We start from the raw sequence: 23,596 nt of genomic DNA on the forward strand, positions 1-23,596 counted from the left end.
AAATACATGTATCACATTCACAACACAACTTGTATAAATGTGACCTTCTTAAAATCATGCTCATGGTACATAATCATACTGTGCATGCATCACTGTCTTAAAACCAACTAAACTCGTGGAGCATATAAAGTGACTTTAGTATGGGACTTATATCAGCATGACCACATAATACAAATACTTGTCAATGTCTAAATGTCCTCATTACAGATTGATTGCATACTTTGTTAACAGTTTACAGATTGTACAGAGGTACGGTATCCAAATATATAATGACCATGTAAAGTTTGATTTATTGATTTAATACTTCATTGGCAATTTGCACAAAAAAAAGTACAGGAAAGTACAGATCAATACAAGGTCTGCTGCAAAGAGGATTTTAAACCCAAGAAAGCCTATGGCTTGTTTCCATTGGGGTCCTTTGTACTCAATTAATCGAAACAGTCATAATGTAATATGTTTCTGTTTCAAGGCACAGCGAAAGACGGCATTATTATTAATGCGAATCGTTGCCGTTTCAAGTATCTTTGCAGTCACTTATTGCTACAGTGAGCTTCAGACCTCTAGAGGCGAATGCCGGAAATGAAGGAAGGGACACCGGTAGCTAGCAGCACAGATCAAAAATAGCAACAGCGAGCTGGTATCATCAACCCTATTAGCTTTTTTATTTTATACCAGCGCGGCGGGACAATCAACCGATTCTTGTGTCCGAAGACCAAAAGGTAAGCGGTTGACGTCCACCCTGAAGCGGCTAAAACTCGGAGGGACGTAAACGGCGGCTCAGAACAGAGAGCGATGTTAAGAGTGTAAACAGAGCACGCAGCGCAGCGGGCCGTCGTCCCGTTACGGCGCGGCGTGCGTCCTCTCGTCTTCAACACGACGTAACGTTTAGGCAGCCCAGGCTGCGTTGCTTATTGTGGCTGTACGTGAGCACAGCTGGGAATACGCGTGCACGTCAGCCCGGTTACTTCACTTTAGCAGTCAAAAATGTGGAAGTATCCCTGTGCTGTCAAATATTTTTAAGACCCTGACATTTCATACTGGATTCGCTAGCCTCTATAATGCTAGCAAATGTAGCTAGCGAGTTATTTTGAACCAAGCTTCAGCCATCTTGTATAACTCGCTTGGTTATTATTGGAAACCTGTTTTTTATTTTTTTATTTTATAGCATACAACGTGTTGCGGTGCGACTATATTAAATGTTTGATGTTTCAAAATAGGGACGCTAGAATGGACGTGGTTGTGTTGTCAAATAAATCATGGGAAAACATACAGTCTGGCTTGCGGGCTGTGCAACGGTTACAGGAAGGGTGGGCACCAAAGCATTTTGGGCACTAGGGGAAACTGGGCACCAAAACTGGAATACTGGGTTCATTGATGATGTACTTGATTGATGTACTTTATTTACTAAGACGAGAAAAACAGTACATGGAAGTACAGATTCACAATACAAGGTCTACTAAACTGGAAGGCTGATAAAGCACTAAGCTTGTTTAAAACGTTTTGCACCTTTCTGGCTAAAATGTGCCCAGGCCCCAGTCTTCCCCCATAAGGTATGCCCGCTATGCCGTCTTCCAGAATACTGGGCACTTCTAGTGCTCACTCTTCAACCCCCAAAGTGCCCACTCTTCCTGGTGCCCACTCTTCTCTAGTGCCCAGTCTTCCCCCAAAAATGGTGCCCAGATTTCCCTAGTGCCCAGTCTGCCCACCCTTCCTGTATTCTGTGCAACAATGCACAAAGCAAAGGGACATGAGGCCTCCGCTGCTGTGCTGTTGACGAGGAATCTCAACAATTACTAAACTTCTTGTTATAGCAGCTCTGCTAGTTCAACTTCCAGAGGGTCCTCAGCAAAAACGTTTAATTTAACTTTTATTTCACTGGCGTGAAGTTTTAAGGGCTGTTCACGCCAAGCACCATAGTCATAACTATATAGTCTTAAAAATAGTTCTAACTCAAATGGGTGGCAGAGTCCATACCACAACCATAATAAAGACCATGGTGAATGCTATAGTTATCGTTATAGTGCTTGGTGTTAACATATAGTCATTCTTACGTTACATATATAATGTAAGAATTACTATTGGTTTAACTCTCTCCAATGTACATTCCACATTTGTTGTAGTAGACCAACACACATCTTCAATACCAAAATCTTTTCAAATGGGGTCTGCGGCCTAATACGGATACATTTCGCGGTCCTTGAATAGAATATGGCCAATGCACACCTCAAAAGGTTGGTGACAGGTGCGTAGGACAACCAAAAAAGGTGCAAATGTTAGGGGATCTCTGATAACATATCAAAGAAAAAGGTCCCGCACACTGTCTGGAACTTGCAAAAAGGATGCTGTTTATTAAATCAACATTTCGGTCGTTAGACCTTCATCAGGACAGACACGTCTGTCTTTTATGTCTGCCCTGATGAAGGTCTAACGACCGAAACGTCGATTTAATAAAGAGCATCCTTTTTGCAAGTTCCAGACAGTGTGCAGGACCTTTTTCCTTGATTAATTTGTTATCAGCGGTCCTTGACATGAAAATGTTTGAGGCCCACTATGCTAGTCCTCCACCTCAAACAGAAAGCCTGTTTTTGTGGAAGTTCTTCTGGGTTTTCTATCTTTGTGTTGTCCCAGGTGACATGCATGATGCTACATGATCTGATCACATTTGTGATTGTCATTTAAGTGAACAATAAACAAACAGCTCAATGCCCGCTTCAACAATTGGGGGATACTAACTAACTAATGTGTTGTTATATGGGTCCTTGGACAACCAATTATTAATTCTCATTAGGGATGCACAATATTGAAATTTTGTCCCGTTAACCGATAAATTACATTGTCAAATAAATCAATACCAGTATTGCTATACAAGTTTCCATTTGGATTCACCCTACACCTGTAACTGTGATTCTGGGTGCAGATGAAGAGAAGAAGAGAATTGTTTTTGCATATATCTCTTTCAATGCGAACAGCACAGGTTTTCAGGCAATGAGCATTACGTCGGCTAAAGGGGCTTACATACTTCAAAATAATCCAACCGATGAGACCCATCCGAAGTTCTGAATGACGTCATTTTGTAGTTAATGCCTCCTGGACGAACTTTGTTCAGACGTTGGGCTGGAGTATGTATTGTATTTTGGGCTGAAACAGATATTTCACTTTCAAACATGTTTGGGGTCATTTTAATGTCTACTCAGGCTTTTGTGAGCACCTCAGGCAGTTTTTAAGTTGCTAGCTTCAGTATTTAGATATTTGATATTCATTTTATCAGACACTTCCTACAGTATATAAACCCATTGTAACTTAAAACGCCCTTTTAACATAATGTTAGATTCATTTAAAACACCCGTTGTTCTGGTGACTGATATTGGCCTTCTCTAATACAGTACGTGAGGGGGCCGTGTTTTTTCAATTACATCTTTCAATTATTTTATATATTTTTGTGGGGAAATTACAAAAATAAAAAAAAACACAGCCGCCACAATATCAGTCACCAGAACCAAGGACGGGTGTTTTCGATGAATATAACATGGTTAAAATGGAGTTTGAAGTTACAATGGGTTTATAGGAAGGGTCTGATAAAATTTATATCAAATATATAAATACTGAATCAAGCAACTTAAAAACTGTCTTGGGTGCACACAAAAGCCAGTGTAGACATCAAAATTATCCCAAACATGTTTGAAAGTGAAATATCCCTTGAAGAAGTACATCCTGGGCTTTAAAATGATGACCCCGTCTCATTGTTGTTTGTCAGGCTAATTGCATGCTGACACATTCAAATTACATGAGCATGTTCTGAACATTAAAATGCAAGCATAACGTGCCTTACATAACAGGAAAATGAAATGAGTGGATAATGTGACAGTAGTCCGGTAAAGACAGGAAACATATTAGGCATCACTTCAAGTGCTCCTTGGCTGAACCTGAGCATGCTCTTTAACACGCAGGTGTGAAGAGCATCACTAGCATCTCCGTTGCCACCCAGCTTGCCTAGCTTCGGTCAACCGGTTACCGCCCATGACATCAGCCGAAGTCAGCATGCAAGATGTGGAGGAGGTGGTGATCGTGACCATACCAGAGACCGTGGAAGAGGAGGTCCCTGCTGTGGAGGAGGACGACAAGACGTTATTGGTGGCTACAGAGCTCGCCCAACAGCCAGGGTAAAGTAGACACACAGGGCGGGGCGATTTGGACAATATTTTTGACCAAATACCTCGATATTGTATTGTGATGATATCCTGTTTTTTAAATAACAAAAATAGCAGATATACAAGCTCACAATGCATCGCAACGCGATACATTGAGTTTGTCAGCTATTTCTGCAATTTTGCATAGTATAAAGTAGGCTTAAGTGATTTAAAAACAGGAAAAGACAACACATATGCTATATCACAATATTACAAATCGCAGATGATATATAGTCTATCTATAATATCTATATGCCCAACCCTACACACAGTACATGGCGATGAACACATTTTTCATTTGATCTTTACGCCAACTTATGCATGCTGCATGGCCATTGGCTAACAATGCTTGGGAATCATTGGTGTTTTAGGGAAGAAGATGTCCTCACTGTAACACAGATAGAATCAGAGGCTGACACCAGCTGCACAGATGATCTGGAAAAGAATGAAGCAGTCATAGGTAATGTGTGAAATACCAGCCACACACTATACCACAGAATATTTGACACATGTCTGATATCTTAAACCATTAAAACCGGGAACGCATCTGTGTCATTTTAAGATTTCTTTGGCTATTCAAAAATAGCAGATATACCGAGTGCCGCGCTATGAGCAGCTTGTAGATCTGCTATTTTTTTTAGATCGTGAAAATTTGTGCAAATCTTTGAATGTATATATATTTTTTAAAGCGAACATCAAATCTTTGCCTCTGGGGATTTTACAAATCTCTTCTAAATCCTAACAGTTTTTTGAAAAAACTTATGTTGCTATAAAATCAGTGGTTTCTTAAACTTTTTCATGTCAAGGACCCCCAAAATGATATGCATTTGGCCTCGGACCTCCATCTCAAAATATGTTGTTCCAGGGACCCTCCCAGAAACAAAGATTTGAGTTCAAAATGTCAAAAAATATATATTCAAAGATTTGCACAAATAGTCAGAATTTTTCAAAAATAGCAGATCTACAAGTTAACTTGAATATCTGTTATTTTTGAATAGCCAAAGTATAAAATGTGGATAAAGTGGTTACACACATGCGTTCCCGGTTTGAATGGGCTAAGTTCTGTTTGGTTGATCAAACGAGAAAGGCTAACTGCCGTCTGTGTGCAGTGAAGCTAACGGAGGAGGTGGAGGTGGGGGTGAACGTGGAAGCTGATGTCTACTATCCCATCACCTGCGGAGAGGCCAAAGCCACGCTGATGTGGAAGAAATTCGTCTGCCCCGGCATCAACATCAAGTGTGTCCAAGTATGTGTCTTCATCACACGTCTTTATGAACCGATTGAACATGTGCGCAAATATGCCCTCAACGCGTGGAAGGACAATATATCTGACCGCTCTGATTGTATGTTATTTTCTCACAGTTTAACGATCAGCTCATTAGTCCCAAGGAGTTTGTCGGTCTTGCGGGGAAATCTACACTGAAGGACTGGAAGAGAGCCATCCGCCTCAATGGCACTATGCTCAGGTCTGGCCACGTCAAGTGCAGCAAACTTCAAATGTCATCACTTTATCTTTCAACATTATGTTGAGCACATATTTAAATAGAACACACTACTTGAATGTCTACATTATCTGATGTTTGTCTGCCTAGCCATGGTTGAACCATATGCAGTTCACAAATGAGCCACACGATGGCCCTGTTACATCACATATCAACTGCGGTCACAATTTAGGTTAATTTTGCAGACATTGCCATTGGAGTTAAGACACATGTATACGTCCAAATGAATACTTGCATCAACACTTTTAACACATTAGGAATATGTTTGTGTTGTCCAGCAGGACATTGCATAACCTTTATAAATGAAACCACGATGGTGATGGTTCAGCACTAGAAGGTCAGTCAGACATTGTCATTGTGACAGGCTAAACTAAACTCTTATTCCTCACAGGAGAATCATGGACTCTGGTGAGCTGGACTTCTATCAGCACTCCAAGGTGTGTTCCAACACGTGTCGCAGCACTAAGATAGACCTGGTGGCAAGCAGAGCGTCCATCAGCAGCCAGCAGTCCACTGAACTCATCCCTGTTACACCCTCCACAGCAGATTGTAAGCACCCAGAGCCATTATCGCACCAAGGATAAAATGAGGGTTATCAAATAGAGATGAAGGGCTCGGTCCCATCAGCCCAGCACTGGGCTGATGGGGCCCTCAGAGGTGCCTCATGTTATACACAGACTTTACACTGTTGGACATGAAAACCTTTTTATGAACACACACATTGTCTGCGCTATACATTGACTCCAGAGACACCATGGCATAGACCATTAGTTGAGAATTATTTTACTGGCAAAGTTCCAAGATTTTAAGCTGCTCTTGAAACTATTTGACTATAAGTGTAACATTGTTTATCCCAGCTCACTCACACGCCCACTTTGCGACGGCCTGTTGGTCCATTTGGTTGCCATAGCTGTTGCTCAGAATTTATTTTCAAGATACTGTGCTGAACTAGTAAATGTAAAATACATTCAGCTGTTCATATTTGGGGGATAATTTAGTTCCTTCTCCCTCACATTTATTGGGAATATTGAGATTTCATATGGTATTGATGCCTCTACCCCTGCATATACAGTATCTGAAGGTAGTGGTGAATTAATGTTGAGCGTCCAGAGTTCGGTCATGGGGCCTATTCACATCCGTGCACGTTTTAGTCCATTTGTTTCAGTTCTAGTGCGGATTGTGGCACAGAGGTTGTTATTTATGGGTTACTTTGATAAAAAAGCACAACACTATATTTTCCAGGTACTTCATTGTGTAATGGGGTTAAATATTAATAAAATGCTGCTTAGTGAGTCAAATGTTTATATTCCAGTAAACGGATCTCCTACCGCATTCCCAGAAGCAGCTGAGGAGAGCACAGAATGGGTGACGGCCATTGGAGGTGAGCAAGAAGAACCCTCAATGACTCAACCGTATATACAGTAAAATCGTTAACCTTGAGAGTGTAAAATATTTTTAGTTAAATTAACACTGATGATTTTACTGTGTAGTAATACAACATTTACTACTCTAGTATGTCTATGAGTTTAATTGATATACTGTACCCATTGCCCATATTACATAAAGCTTTGGTGCTTGTGCGTGTGTCTCTGTGTGTGTGTGATCCAGAGGACTCTGTAACGTTCTGGCGTGGTATGAAGGAGGCGGGCCTGTTGGAGGAGGTGGTGGAGGAGTTCCAGAAGGAGCTCCAGGAGATCCTGAGAGCCATGCAGGAGAGAGTGGCTGAGCCTCCACTACAAGTCAAAGGTTAGCTAGCAGGGCGGGACTGCACAATTAAAACTACAAAAAATATCGAATAAGTCAAAATTGCAATGATGACTGACAATTTCCAAAATCTCACGAAGCTGCAGTTGTTTCTATTGTATTGCATCAAATGTGTCATTTAAGCTGTAAACATGGAATTTCTGTTGCCAGATGCTACTCTTCTCAATAACATCGTCCAGAACTTTGGGATGCTAGACCTGGTTAAGAAGGTGTTGGCCAGCCACAAAAGCCAGATGGATCGCTATAGAGAGCAGTACACACGCAGCCTCGCTGGTCAGTCTAATCATCCTTATACACATGATGGGCAGAAACCTTGTGTCTCCATATTTAATCTTTTCACGTTTTAAAAATGCATCAATTAAATGAATGCCCTATTCTGTACCTTGTCATATGACAGTGGTGCGCAAAAAGCAGTGAAAGGTTTCGCCTATAAAAACATGGCCAAAATAGGGATGCCAGGTTGAAAGTGAGTCTCTGTGAGTTTTCTAAATATTTAACCAATGAAAAGTATTAACAAGAACTAAAGAATAACTACATTGGATCCATTAGAAAATGGGTTATTTTTCCATTTCCTAAAAAGCCAGGGTTTTGGACATTCAGGGTTTCCATCCGACAGCGACAATATATTTGAAAGAGTTAATCAGAAATATTACAAAACAAAGTTGAATTGGAAAACATTGGCGATTGTTCACCTAATGATAGCCATCAAATGTTGGTGCCAGCCTTTGTTGGCCGTGTTCCTGTGCATGTTAATGAGTTGTCACCCTCGTCACTACAGCCTTGGAGCAGCAGTGTGACGAACACAGGAAGCGAGCCAAGGAGCTGAAGAGCAAATCTCAGCACCTCAACAATGTCCTGATGACCCTCGCCCCCGCGCCGATCCCTCCCGCCCCCAAGCGCCCGCGCCTGACCCGCGCCATCTCCGGCCCGGCCGCCGTCAACACCACACCCACCCAGATCACCCTGCCCCTCAACCAGCTCAACCAGCTGACCGGCCTGAACCTTGGCAACCTTGGCAAGTTGCTGACCGTAGGGGGTGCCGGCACAAGCCTGGGCGGCTACACCCTCCTGACCTCCCCACTCGGAGCGACCGAGCTGGCACCCGACGCCTCCAACCTGACGGTGCTCTCCACGGCTGCTGCGGTTCAGGAAGGCTCGTCCGGCGCCGGTGCCACCACGGCCTTCGTCAAGGTGGTCGGACACCAGTACCCCCAGTACCAGTTGGTCACGCTGCCCGCCTCGTTGGGCGCCGCTCTGCAGGGCCTGAGTTCCGCTCAGGGCACCGTGGTCCAGCTGCCTATCGGTAACATCAGTGTGGTGGGTAGCGCCACGGCAGCCGGAGATGACATGCAAGCAGACCCACAGGTCAGCTCCCAGGTAGACGCTCAGGTTGACAGTGACACACAGATTGAGGTGGAAGTGGGTACCCAGGTCGTTGAGCACCAGGAGGAAATGGTGCCAGGGGCTGACGGAGAGGAGGCGAAAGAGGGGGAGCAGACTGTGGAGCAGCAGTGAGTTCAAAAAATGGCTTAGTTCTCACCTCTGGTGAATCCTACAGACGTTTTGACAGCATTACGAGGGTTCCCACCCAGGTTGCGCAGTGGGATAAAAGTGCACTTCAAGCTCTGACCAAGAGCTTGCGCCGCTTTATTGTATTTTGTGTTCTTGACCTTTTCAATAATTCTAAATGGTAACATAAAAAAATAGGATCATCTCATGACTTGGTTGCACTGCCTAACACAAGCAACACTCTGCATATGAAAGGTTCAGCCATATGAATATAATTTATACTGTATGTTTATAGCTCATTGACCTCCTAATGAAATAAGAAATGACTTAAATCACAGTCTTATCAATCTAAGAAAATGTCATTATAATAAAAATTGTTACTATAATTTTTGCAACACCAGTTCTCTGAACCTAGAGGACCCAGACTATTATACAGACATCTATTATTTACCTACGGCACCGGCCAGCAAGCTGCGGGCATACAGTGCATAATTCAGGACACTCATGGATCAGTTGCAATGGCACCTGTGCAAATCAGTGTTGTTAAGCATGTGCCATAAGGCTGAAGGGCAATACCACTGCACTGTGGACTTAAACATATTCATGCTTGTTTTAAAAAAAAAATCTGCCAGGTATTTAACTGCAGTCACCTGATCACCTACAGGTATGAAACAGGCCTGGTTAGACTAGAATGAATACCAGCAGTCCTTTGGGCCCACAAGAATGGGGTATAGCCCCTCTCTGAACCCTGTATACCTTCTTTTTATTTTAAATTTGAAAAAAGTTATACAGGGTTCCGAAAGGGGCTAATGAATGGGGTTTAAGTCAGACTTCATGAGCAGAACCACAAATGAGACTACTTACACTACAGTGTGATGCCTTTTTTATATTTGTCATAAGACTTAGTCACACTCCGAGAATAGCAAAGCTTGTAGATTGGCTATTTTTGGTGCACGACTCCGTTACTAAGATCAACTTAATGGTTATTTGCTATAAATGTGTCGCTCAAGAAAAAGTACTTATTTTCAACTGCAGGGCTGAAAGAGTATGAATTAGCTTTAAAGGGATAGTTCACCCCCAACTATCTATCGAAAAAAAAAATCTATCGATTACTCACCCCATGAAGACTTAAATTCATGGATATTTTTTTGTTTTTGTCGCATTCCTAGGCCAATAATTTGATGACGAGCAGTGGGTTCCGGTAGGAGACAAAGAGTCTCCTTTGGGTCTCCTACCAGAACCCAAAATATCTATGAATTCAAGTCTCAATTTTTTGGGTGAACTATCCCTTTAAAGCTAATTTACGTTTTTCACTTCTTGAAAGTCGGTTATTTTTGCAGAGCGTCAGCTCTACAAGGTATAGATTAGACTTCCTCATAGGGAGTTCCCATAACACTTCAATTCACGCCAATTCAAGTTAAGTGACCACAGATTCCCTAGCTGTTGAAGCTCTCAGGTGTTCAACATGTACAATTTCAAATTAGATTCTTATCTGTTTGATTGCAGACATTTTATTTATGTATAATTGTCATAAATTCATTACAACTATTTGTCAATGACTTTATGCCATTTAGATTTGCAAACAGAGGGTCAAATTGTACATTTTGTAAATAAATAGTTCATTTTTAAGAATGTTCTGTTGATTGTCATCTTTTGTCATGTTTTTTCATTTATCAAGAGGATGTATAGAAATGTGGTTAACATTTTATTTAGAAGATTAAACAGTCCATTAACAAGGATTGATCATATGTGACCTACTATTTACTTGGCAGACATCTTACCACCAGGCCAAAATGTCCACGAGATGGTGCCAAAAGGATGACCAAACATTCATACATGGATCATAATGCATCTTATTCAGTTAGTTATGTGGACTTACAGCCTTGACCCTTGGCAGACTATTGAAGTGAATGTGGGTCAGAGATAGACTGAATTAATTTGCCCACTTAAAAAAAGAAGTTAAGAGGTTTTCCCCTTATATAAGAATAATGTTTTCCAAAATGAATGGGAGATAATGCAGCTATTTTCTGCCATGGTTGTTTCTGAATATGATGGCTATGATTTCGAGTTTCGGTCTTCTGATGAACTTATCACAACTCACGATAACTTTTAGAACCTCTTTTACAAGCCATTTCTCGATCAAATTATTTCATAGACGCTAACAAATCAAATTCTAGCCATATTGTCCTTTGGAAATTCCAATTCAATTAAGAAAATTCCTCCAAAATAAAAGTATAGGCTAAAACCATACATCACACCAAACAAATTCGACCGTATATGGGCACTACATCAGACAAAGGCCTAGAGATTTGAAAATAAATGCAATTTGGAGTTGTATGATAGTAGGCTGTTGATAGCTTACGAACGAAATAACATACTGTAGCCTATAGGCCTACCTGTAGAAATGAGATCTATTTAAACTGCATGTGGGCTACTTCTATAGGCCCATGGTGTGTGGGTTATAGGCTATACCTGTCTGAACTCCACTTTCACAAAGCCTCCATCCATCATTCTTTGCACATTCGCAGTCAGCCACAAACATGTTTTCCTTGCGACTTGAACACATACGGCAGTTGCTTTTATTAACGGTTTTATTAAACAAGCATCATATATTGTATAATAATAAACAGCAATGTTCCAGTAACACATTTGTCACCGATAGCTCCGTCACACTGGGCGTTTGAACATGACTGACGACAAGCTGCAGGCCTTCATTACAGATATAGGGAATAAAAGCCTAAGCCGCGTCGATTTGCAACCATATAAGCAAGGTAGGCATGGTGATCTTATGGATAAATAGTGACAATTCAAGTGATTCTGTAGAAGTTGTTTATAGCCTACACACAGTAAAATCCTTAGTGTTCATTTAATTCTGAGAGTGTACAAATCCATTTGGTCCATTTGTACACCCTCAGAGTCAATTAACACTCAATGTTACAGTTTTACTATTGATCTATAGCCCTTGATCTAAGTCATCGTACGAATTTGGCTCCTCGTCTGAGCGCACAGAGATCTTGAAATGGCGACGTAAAAAGCCACCGTATCTCTTCTGATTGTCCCATTTCAAGTTGTTCAACTTGGGCCGGATCCTTCTCATGAAGCCCCCATAACGCTTCTGCAGCTCTTCGTGTTCTTGGCTGCCTTGCTCCATTGAGCTACTCCTCTTGGACTTGGGGCCAAATTTGCGTAAAAAGCCGCCATAGCGTTTAACCGGGTTCATTGGCGGCTCGTCGTCGTCATACAGCCCCACGTCGTTCTCTGTGGTCACATCTGCCAGCTGATCGTCCTCCGAGATCTCCGGGAGATCTCTCGCCGCGATCTCTTTCACCAAATCCTCGTATTTCTTGTGGAGCGCTCCGGACTTCAACACGGAATTGTCACGCCACGGAGAGGTGAATATTTTGTTTTTGTTTCTATCGATACGCTTGATGAATCCACCATAACGTTTAACTAGATTGGCGACGGTCTCTTGGAGGTCTCCATCCTCCACGCCAGTGTCGTCGAAATCCATCAGACCTGTAGTGCGCACTTGGAGAGCCTTTCCACATTTCTCCAATTCGTCTGAGTTCAGTTGAGTTCCTTCACATTCCGAAGAGCATGTCTGGGGGGGGGGGGAAAAGAGTCAAATATTAATGTATTTTGAACCAACTCTAACTGGTCCTATTATGCCAAATATGTATAATTAATGAAACGGTTCCAAAGACTCCAAAACAACACAAGTTTGGAATCACTTTATTTTGGAAATGAGCAATTTCCCGTATTCTGTGATATAATTACTAGAAGGAACTCAGATTCCATATATCATGGTTCTTAAACATTTTCATGTCAAGGACCCCAAAATGTATGCAGGCTACTACAGGCTATTTGAAAGGACCCTTTCAGGAGGATTCTGAAAGGATTTTGTGCCAGAGACCCCCATAATGCTGGGGACCCCCTGTAAGTTTGGAACCCTCTCAAGGACCCTTAGTTAGGGGTCCCCGGACGCCACTGCCATATATAGCCTAGTATTTCATGAGACCAGAAACAGAGGAAAAATTATGTTTTTGTTTTCATTCAGTATTTTTGCGTCTTTGCGCAGCCAAATACAGCCAAAGTCGACTGGTAACTTTTTGGAATAACTCCGAATGAGTTCCATCTGTTGATGTTATTATTATTATTGTTATCATTATTATAATATAATATAATATATTAATTATTATTAATATATTAGTATTACGCGGCCGCTCTTACCAGGCTACTTAACGGTCCATCTGATATGAGGATCTGCTGTGCGCATCTCAGACACTGTGAAGAACAGTCTGTTTGGATGTAGGATGGTAAACTCAGCATCAGGACCAGGGAATACCACTCCATTCTTGACTCGAGCCCTGAAATAAAACACAGATTCAATATTCATTTGTAAGTAGGCTACTCTTTCTTATTCGAGTCGTTATCACACTCTGAAAAAAATGAAAAACAGGATCCAGGCAATTTGGAAGTATTTGCAGTTGATGAAATAGGTTAACTAATTGTTGCCAACATCTGAAAAACACCTTTTGATAGCAAGAAGTCGCATGCGTAACGCATTTAGTTTTCTACTAGGCTGATCAGTCTGGAAGAAATTGCAAATAACAACTAGCATATTATTAATATCTGAAAAATAATTAATTTCCGAAATACAAAGTACAAATATAGGCTATATGTTAATACATATCTACCTCAGCAGCGTTGGAGAAATATAGTTTCAGACGTGTAGCAGTTGGGAAAGGAGAAGAGATCTAATCTAATAGAGGCTATATAGCGCACGTCTCCAACACTTGTTTTTCTTTTGAGTGGCTTGTCGGCTTTCTTTTTATTGACGGCGACTTCGTCGTGTCACCAAAGCACATCAGAATATCATCTCAGCTGACCAATGGGAGAGGAATACTGTAGGCCTGCCACTCGCACCCACCACCACCTCCCTCCCTCCTCTTTTTCTTTTTGATTTATGCCCACGCAAGATGATTCGCATCAGCTTGGCATTTCATCCAATCACCAGTGGTGGAAGAAGTAGGCTACTCACATGTTTTACTTAAGTAAAAAAGTATCAATACTGCAATGTAGATATAATCATGTTACAAGTAGAAGTCCCGTATTCAAAATGAACTTGAACTGTACTTCATATAATTGTAGTGGAGTAAAAGTACAATATTTTCCCCTGAGATGTAGTGGAGTAGAAGTAAAAGTATTGAAAATTATAAATGCTGAAGAAAGTAGAAATACCTCAACGTTGTACATAAGTAGCCTACAGTAGGCTAGTTGAGTAAATTTACTTAGTTACTACACTGCTGCCAATCACCTTGCATTGTTATCACATTAATTTATTTGGGTGACTGAGTTGGCATGTAAAGATATATGCTTCACCTCTGTTAATGCTATTTTGTCATTTGTGGGGAAAACGTTGACCTACAGTAAATAAAGATAAACTTCTGGACATCTCATCCCTTTCCCAAGGTTGATTCCTTTGACAGAACAGTGTCTTCTTTGTCCATGTTCTTTTCAACTTTCTGTTGCTCTGCAACCAAGGTAACCACTAACCAGCAGCAAGCACATCATCTCACCAAAATGACTACTGCTGGTTTTCTTGTTTATGAATATATTACTAATTAGAATGATGTGGTGGCAAATGGAATCCATGTGGTTATAAAACATCATCTTTACATCAAATAGTTTTCACTACGTATAGGACGAGAGGTGAAGTAGAACCCATTCAGATCCATTCCATTTTGACTTTACCGCGTCCGCCAATCAATATTCACTGAATTATTGTATGTTATGATGATGATGAATTATTGATTCTGTTCCATTCATATCTATATGTTGACTTTGTTGTCATTTTCACTGTGCCTACAGTAAAATGCTTGGTATTGCAATGTTTATTTTTTCTTCTTTTTTTGCAATATAACTTGAATGAGAATGGATAGCCAGATTTCCATGAAACTCTGAGGGAATTATCACTAGGCTACCCTGGAGAGATGATTATGTTTTGGGTGGAAAGGTCAAAAGGTCAAAGGTCAAGGTCACAGTGGAGACGTGGAATAATAGATGTTGGTGAGTGCAGGGTTTGCACCCCCAGGTGCACGTTCGATAATCTTCTTTCTTGCTAGTGGCAGTGAGGTCGATCAGATAAGCAGATCAAAGATATATTTTTTTGATATTTGTCAGTTATCAAATGATTGCATTATTTATTTGTTTTGAAATTTCACTAGGATAAGCCCCTTGAGATTCAGCATATCGTTTCAAGGTCCTCAGCCTGATCTAAATTTCATAGAACTTTGAAAACTCCATCAGAGTAGGCCTACTAGATGGACAATTGAGACCCCAAGAAGTGAATTTGTATAAATTATGCTAAGTTGTGGCGAACAAAGTGCAAGTTTTTCCACATGCAGGCAAGGTGTATGTATAGCACGTACGTGTGGTTTGTATTGTGAATGTGACCATGTGAGTCGTCGAAAATGTAGATGTCTGATTAGGCCTGCTTACATCTACAAGAAATGTATCGTGTTAACCAATAACATAAGACGTAATCTTGTATATCGCCACCAAGCAGGAGGCCGATTTTTGCAAAACCCATCTTTTTCCAAACATCACGCAAATTGGTACACAGTATCTCTTTAGTCATGTGATCAAGATGGATCTGTCCGATTTTTGGGCGGTGAAACCGCCCCTATAAGTGAGATTTGGAAAAATGTACAAATATCTTGGGCAGTGAAACCGGCCCTGAAAGTGAGGTTTGGAAATTTGTACAATTATCCTGCGCTGTGATTGGCCAATCACAATCTATTCAGGACTGTGATTGGCCAGTGTCACATGACACATGTGCATAGCCCTATATAAGCAACCATAACTTGAAAAAAACAAAAAATTGTTTTTTTCAAGTTATGGTTTCGTCCATCATAAAGAGTGTTTCAATAAATGTATTTATCTTTTGTACATGATTGGTTGACTCCATTCAGTATTGTGATTAGCTAGCAAGACACCGCCCACTTCACACAGGGTGTGATTTTTCATATTCCATCATGATTGGCTAAGATTGGTCTTCCAAAGATTGCAGGAGTGGTACATTTTGAACAAAATGCCTCAAATCATGAACGCATTGTGCGATTGCCGTGAAACTTTGCAAACACATTCCTACTATAGGCCAAGGAAGACATTCCACCCTAAATTTTCAAATAAGCTTCATGGTGGCGCTATAACAGACCAATTTGCGTTTTCACCTATAATTGGACCGATCAGTGTGAAACTTTGCACCACACTCCCTAGAGGCCAAGAAAAAAAAATCACATCAGCCTTTATAGCGCCACCAGGAGGCCACAATTACCTAACTGACTTGGCGGAGACCTGTGCTCCGAGGAGCACTTATTCTAGTTTACATCCAATTGATACTCTCAAATGTATGTAAACAACAGCTGGATCGAATTCCACAAGCACAGCACACGTCATTATCCTATTCTTCATAGAATGGAGGAGAGCTCTCTGAAGTGACACAAGGAATGATGTATAGCAAGCTCCCAGGGATGAGAGTGAAGGTTCTTGCCTACCTTTTGTTTACTCCTTGCTTTTGTGTTTACATAAAATGAAACTCCGTATTTTTCTTATGTTTATTCTTGGTATCCTTGGACCGTTGTTGAAGACAGGAACCTGAGTCGATTATCCACAACAAAGCTGCAGGATCAGCTTTAAGCAGATGTAAATCGTGTTCAAACAAGCAGCTTGTGGATTTGAAAAGAGGCTATTAGATACTGCATAATGATGGCATATGGCCTAATTGGGATGATAGAAGACCTGAAGATGTGCTGTCTCTGTGACAAGATATCTGTAGTAGGTCTACTCAGTGGAAGCATATTGGAGTCAAATCGAATGGCTAATTCGACCCAGTCATACGACAAAGCATAAATTAGGCTTAATTCTCACTGAGCTGTGAGGGTTTTTAGATAAAAGAACGCAAAACACATTTTTCCTACTCACATGTCATGGTACACCCCCAGGCTCACCTCTGTTCACACCTGTAGGCTAAGAAGTAAGAACGTCTCATGCAATTTTTAAAGAGGTGGTGCTATGGTTTTGCACTTTTTCTGTTTTTCATGTGTCTATGAGGTTGATAGAACTTCATTAAGCCCCCTGGTGGTGTTTTTATGGTGTTTTATGTCTTCTCTGACTATTTTGAGTTTCTACCTGGAGGCTGAAACCTTGAGGGTCAAACGTGCCAATAGAGAAACAGCGCTTTAGTGACATAGTAAAAACATACCCTCCCCCTCATTATCATAACACAACAGGTGTGGGCATGAGGAGGAGGAGGGACTAGGACAGGTGGGTGGTGCTAAGGTGGTGGAGGAGGTGCTAAGGTGAGAACCAGGTATACTTAATGAACTGGAGGCGTGTCCACATAAAAACATAATTTTAACAATTTCTGTACACTTTTTTGAAAAAAATCTTCCTCCTAGTATAACCATAATACCTGATGATTATGTTTTAGGGGGGGGAGATCACTGAAAATCACGGCACCCCGTCTTTAACTTAATCAGTTAAGCCTACCCCCACCTTGAACCCGTCCGTCACTCCTACCGCACTCCTCACCAGAATAACATTAGCCTACATTCTCCATTTATAGCTTGAGTAGCCTCGATCTCCAGGCTTTTATTTTCCTTCGCGTTTTGCTCAAAAATAAGAGCCTGGACCAGCCTGTTGATGTTCCTGGCATAGGAAGTGTTTCATTTCCCCGACCAACCAGAGTGCAGTGCATGGGCGTCACTCCAAATATTGTGACATCAGGGCTCTCAATGCAGCACATTGGGGGAGGAGGAGGGGCATGGGGCTGGGCGGGGGCTGACGGACAGATCGGTGCACCAATGGGATTTTTTCTCCGGAGATTTTGAACCCGCCCCTCTAGACCAGATATCAGACGCGCTAGGGCAGCCTATAGCTTGAGAGACATCAAGTAATACTGTAGACCATCATTCTGCTAAACAAACATATATATATATATATTTTAGGTTTTTATATTTGTACCACGCAATTTACTATATTACCATTTACACCCAAGTTAAGCTGTTCCATTCTAAACAGTAAAGAAGGAATGTAGGGAGTGATGGGTGTGTGACATTTTTCGCAGTAGGCCTACATGCCGCTGGAAACGGCAGCTTCCAGGCCCAGGAATCCAAACAAGACACCCATGTTTCTGTGCTCATACTGACAAACATTGCTTGTTTTCCACTGCTTTTTCAATAAATGATTAATCCAACCCACTCCTCCGGCCCTTTTCAAACACAATACTACATGATCCTCTGTGTGTGTGTGTGTGTGTGTGTGTGTGTGTGTGTGTGTGTGTGTGTGTGTGTGTGTGTGTGTGTGTGTGTGTGTGTGTGTGTGTGTGTGTGTGTGTGTGTGTGTGTGTGTGTGTGTGTATGTGTGTGTGTGTGTGTGTGTGTCTCAGTCTCTCTCCGTTGGGTTGAGTGTGTAGTTCGCGACCTCATAAATGCCCTCCCTCTCCTCTGTTTGAGCAACTGGTACGGATTCACATTCCCCCGTAACCTGGAGACACCTGCATGATGCATCTCAGATGGAACAGTGGCTCATCACTTCCGTGTGCTGGAAGCACGTGCACGACGCACAAGCCCATTCGTTCAGTAACACACTCAAACACAGACAAATGATGAAGTGTCATGCCCAGTGAAATCTTATATAAGACTGTTAATATTTGTATTGTTACTTTATCATGGACAATATTCATAAAAATGCACTCTCAAAATCCATAACAAATCATTTTTTTATCATGACATATTAATCAATGCTGTCAGTTAACCTTTCAGTTTTTGTTATTAACTGTTATTTTGACCAATCTAGAGTAGAGTATGTTAATACAATATAACTTGTACAATTGTGGTGGTTTTATATGGTCTTCCTGCTCTTCTATTGAGACATTTAGACCCAGTGTCTGTTTTGAAACGACCGGTTGAAAAGTGGTACAGCTTGAAGGTCAAAGTTCAATTTCTCCCCTGAGCTAGCAGGAAGGCTCTATTAGCTCAGTAATCGTAAACATTTCAGCATTTGTGCTGGAGACCTGGGTTCAAATCTGGGGTAGAACAGTAAAATTACAGAGGGTAGCTTTAACCTAGCCTGGATTCGCCGGATTTTCTTTTCTCACTTCTCTTCTAGTGAAGTGAGAAAAAAATCCACCCAAACGGAGCGAATCGGTCTGCATTCCAGGCTAGCTTTAACCCTAGCATCCCTATATTTTAGGCATGTCATTAATCAAAAATAAAAAGCAAGTCTTTTCCACACCCGCAAAGGTGACAGGTGCGTAGGAGAAGATCAAACGAGGGCCCCAACGCACTGAAATATGTCATGCATGCACATCATTACAAAATTATATTCTTAAAAAAAATTAAAATAGACCACACATTTTTGGAACGCTTTGAAAATAGGGCTCAAGTCGAGATATTCACATAAGCTACAAGTTACACACTGCTTTAGACGCTCCACCAACGCTATACAAGTTACAACTAGTAAACACTGCTCCATTTTCATAGCATTTTTCTTCTACAACATGCAACATATTCCAGCACACACCCCACCCCCAGCCTCCCTATAGTGTCACTTTGCACCTCCGACCGATGAAGCAGATCTGCTATGAGAGAAAAACACCGCGGTAAGTATCTAATGTGACAACAACGCAGCCACCTTAACTTTTCCACCGTATCTGGTGTGAAGGTTACCATAGCAGCCATTAAGAGTTGACGTTGTCACCATAAATAAATCTTCTCGAGGGAGGAGGATCATTTTCTTTTTCTGTTTAGTTAATTACCGTTTTTTTCCTCCTCCATCCCTTTGGTGAAAGAAGAAAGGTGAAGCACGAGCTGTTTCAGGGGAGGGGAGGGAAGGAGGAGGAGGAGAGTATACACTACAGGGAGGGAGTTTCTCAGCTTCAATTCTTCTGATTGAGCTGTATACAACCATGACCTATCATTGACGTCAGCGAGCTGTTCAGGTCATTATGAAAGCTGCTGAGTATCTATAGTAAGAAGGTGGATAATGTAAAATTTGATGACACATACCCTCACAAATAGTCCACGGAAATGAATAAGCTGGGGAGAGATGTCACTGATAGAAATGAACTACTTAAGCCCTTTTACAAAATGCAAAACAACAAAACAAAAGAAAATCTTGATCATTTTCTTTCTGCCTATAATGAGACGCCCAAAATAGTCACGCCTGGATGAAAGGGGTTATACCAGACAGCGACCTTAAAATAAAGGTGACCAGTTCTTCAGAGTGATGCCATGGCATAGAAGAACAATGTTTGGTTCCAGAAAGAACCTTTCAGACCAAGGTTCTTTAAAGATTGTAATGTTTTTTTATTTTAATGGTATGTATGTATACAGTATACTTCATTGACTGATGTCTCCCAGAGCTCAATACTTTACCCCCTCTACACCAAATCTCTTCGTCTAAAACAGCCGATCTACAAGCAGATCAGGAAATTCTGGCAAATGTTTGCCTAATAAGACATGCCCAAAATTGGGATGCTACTAGGGTTAAGTGGTTAAAGGTGCCTCAAAGAACAGTTGTTGGTCCTTTGAGGAACCATTTCTGGTTCCTACAAGAAAAGGTTCTCTAGAACATGAGGAACATGAATTTATTCATAGATAAAATCATTCTTTTGTAGGTGGTGGTTCTTCATGGAACCATATAGCCTTTTAAATAACCATTTAATAACCATTCTTTTTCTGTGTGTATTATAAAAACATTAATTCCTTCAACAACAAAACAAGCAAAAAAAGAAAATAGCCGTGGGCCTGCCCCGTACATACCCAAGATTGGTCTCACATTGGTCCACTTTGAAGATGAACATTTACCCTACAGCACCATCATCCAATATCACAAATGCAAACTGTTCTGTCCTCATTATGTGTGTGGAGGGGATACACAAATAGACAGACAGCTAACAATTGACTTGAAGTGATGGTCAGGGGCAGAGTAAAGTTTGAAGGGATTTTACTTCTTCTCCAAACCAGGCAGCCTAATTTGTAAAACTGAAATGATACAACAAAAGGTAGAACTAATTAAACAATGCTAACTTGTAAAAGACATACGATACATCCAATAAAATACAACATGAAACATAAAGCTACAAGCAGTATATGTACTACACAGTATATCACTTTTTAAAATGACATGAAATGACTGAACTGTATATAGAATGTATATAGCTTGTAGATTTGTGTAAATATATATATATTTTTTAACCTATTTATACAACACTGCATTAATATGAATTGAAACATGAATTACGATAATGAATACTGTACTTATGAATTGTTATGGACTATAACAAGGACGTTGGCAGTTCTGCTTCATGCCATGCGGTCACAGCAGCTGCTCAGCAACAGTATTCGTTCACGCTTCCTTTATGTGCCCATCACTGCCTTGGAAAGTAGCGTTTGTGAGGACGTTGTTTGCAGTCAATCCTGATGTGTTTTGTGCATTTTGTAGCCATGTGATTGTTTGGTTTATCTTGTTTTCCCCCTATGCAGAGTAGTGTTTGGTGGTGACCACTGACCTTGGAGGAATAACACCATAGAGTGGGCGCATGTCAGAAGATGAGGGTGTCTTCTGTCTGCCTGTGGGGGGTTTCGGTGTACCACCATATATCATACAGTACACTATTTAAAACAAACAACTGATATTCATGTTGACCATGAATATGAGTTACATGAATCAAAACTCTCTTATTTTAACGAATAAAAACGTTATTTTATAGGTTATTTTAAGCTATCTGTAGGTAGAGTATGTTAATATAATATAACTACACCTGCAGTGGTTGGAGGTGATCTCCCTGTTCTTCCATTGAGAAATGTAGACCCTGGTGTCAGGTAGACGACACCTATTGGTTGAAGCTCATTAGGCGCAATATCGCCCCTATAGCCAAGAAGGGATTCGGTTTTGGAAGAGAGGTAGAAATGTGGTCTTTCACGCAGGGGACTGGGTTTTAAATCCTGGATAGGACATTACACTTACGGATTACAGCTTTAAAGCTGAAGTATATAATATACAGTATGACCACATTCTAATGATGTGCTTCATTATAGGCTCAGGTCTATTTCCTGTCATTCTTTCCACTTTGTGCTATTCAAATTTGGCAGATATTTCTCAAAGTATGAAACAGTATCTATAAAAAGAAGCAGACAATTTCACATTGGGAGCGGTCTTAAGATTTAAGCATGCACAGTATCTGAAACCCTAGTGAGTCATTTGGTTTGATATGATGGTAGACATGTGAGACCCACAAAAGGGGCTTTGCTGCTTTAGGACATTGTAAAATCACCAGCCCTAGCTGGCACAGAAATGAGTGGGAGATATTCACACACGCACGCATGTGCACCTCCGTAGTTACCAAGACCACTCATTTCTCCTCCGTATCTTTGGCGACCAAGGTCATTTTACAGCTGCATAAAGGAAACCTGTGAATGTGGGCCTCTTGAGCTAGAATTTGACACAAAAAAAGTTCAGAAATGTGACACACTCACACAAAGTAAGCATAAGCCTGAAGACATTTCTTTATAAAATGTGGGTTTACAGCATATTGTAGAACAGTGCACATACAGTTATATTCCTTTATACCAGTTACGATAGTGTTTATCTTTTACACTTTTTATACATTTTATAAAAACATCTAAACTATATATATTCTTTTTTTCATGAACTATATACAACTGGTTGATTAAAACAAAATCAGTTAATTGATTATGATGGTTTGTAATACTCACACATCGATATAGATCACATAGATCACATTATATGAGAGCATTATTTCATATATTTTGAATTGATTCCATTTGTTGGAACCAATCCCTGCCAATTATTGTGAAGAATTAGAAGAACCTTTTGGGATAAACACTTTGATGTGAAGTGTGATACTTTGTGTGTGTGTGTGTGTGTGTGTGTGTGTGTGTGTGTGTGTGTGTGTGTGTGTGTGTGTGTGTGTGTGTGTGTGTGTGTGTGTGTGTGTGTGTGTGTGTGTGTGTGTGTGTGTGTGTGTGTGTGTGTGTGTGTGTGTGTGTGTGTGTGTGTGCACGCACGCATGTGTAAGTCAGCTGTGATGGAAACAGCATGACCTAAGTACCCTGACCTGACCTGACATTTGCTATATGTACTGTATGTATGTCTCATCAAGTATGAAACGTGCTACATTTGTCCAACACCAATACTATTGTTTTGACAACTGTCTGAGATGACTGACTGAAAACAAAAAAGGAAAAGTACACAGAACACCTGAATAGAGCATGTCTGGACTGTGATAGATGGTAACATGATAAGCAGGTGACACTGGCTCCAGTTTGCCTATCAGCTACTAAAGGCAGGATTGAAATGAAGGAGAATAATGAATGAATCAGAACAATACAAAACTGCTTGTTCATTGTTACTGAATTCCACATTAAGGAAGATAACAAGGCAGAGTACAGTGAGCCTCTCAGCAATCGTAAACAATTTTGAAATAATGGAACCGCAAGATTTGGGAATTCAGGAGGAACGAAAATGTCTTAATGATGCTGAAGTGGATACCTGTAGACTTATACTCTTTGTACCAGGTGTATCGATGGAAAGACACGAGTCCAG

The 23,596-nt window shown here is 40.9% G+C and overlaps 2 protein-coding genes across 3 annotated transcripts; one reads left to right on the top strand and one right to left on the bottom strand.

Moving 5' to 3' along the window:
• The first annotated feature begins 594 nt into the window (after nt 1-594).
• On the top strand, nt 595-10,545 carry gmeb2 (glucocorticoid modulatory element binding protein 2). 2 transcript variants are annotated; one of them, XM_080443585.1, is made up of 10 exons: nt 595-719; nt 3,986-4,160; nt 4,559-4,647; nt 5,297-5,433; nt 5,550-5,653; nt 6,081-6,238; nt 7,002-7,070; nt 7,298-7,435; nt 7,604-7,726; nt 8,232-10,545. In XM_080443585.1, exons 2-10 carry the CDS (start codon nt 4,018-4,020, stop codon nt 8,966-8,968), a joined length of 1,698 nt encoding a protein of 565 aa, XP_080299711.1. In that variant the 5' UTR covers nt 595-719; nt 3,986-4,017; the 3' UTR covers nt 8,969-10,545. The 2 variants fall into 2 exon arrangements, with proteins under 2 accessions (XP_080299711.1, XP_080299710.1); XM_080443584.1 differs by having other exon boundaries at nt 596-719; nt 3,948-4,160.
• Nucleotides 10,546-11,915: 1,370 nt separating this feature from the next.
• pdyn (prodynorphin) lies at nt 11,916-13,315 on the bottom strand (the record flags this gene model as incomplete). Its single annotated transcript, XM_080443897.1, has 2 exons — nt 11,916-12,563; nt 13,193-13,315. 2 exons carry the CDS (start codon nt 13,313-13,315, stop codon nt 11,916-11,918), a joined length of 771 nt encoding a protein of 256 aa, XP_080300023.1.
• Between the last annotated feature and the right edge of the window lie 10,281 nt (nt 13,316-23,596).

This window comes from Gymnoscopelus braueri (genome assembly GCF_963280865.1).
Source record: "Gymnoscopelus braueri genome assembly, chromosome: 12".
Taxonomy (NCBI): domain Eukaryota; kingdom Metazoa; phylum Chordata; class Actinopteri; order Myctophiformes; family Myctophidae; genus Gymnoscopelus; species Gymnoscopelus braueri.

Bases quoted from the DNA above. Each gene is read 5' to 3' on its own strand.
- gmeb2 (XM_080443585.1), top strand. From the start codon at position 4,018: ATGACATCAGCCGAAGTCAGCATGCAAGATGTGGAGGAGGTGGTGATC. The intron at 4,161-4,558 runs GTAAAGTAGACA...TTGGTGTTTTAG, and splicing joins GAGCTCGCCCAACAGCCAGG to GGAAGAAGATGTCCTCACTG. The intron at 5,434-5,549 runs GTATGTGTCTTC...ATTTTCTCACAG, and splicing joins TCAACATCAAGTGTGTCCAA to TTTAACGATCAGCTCATTAG.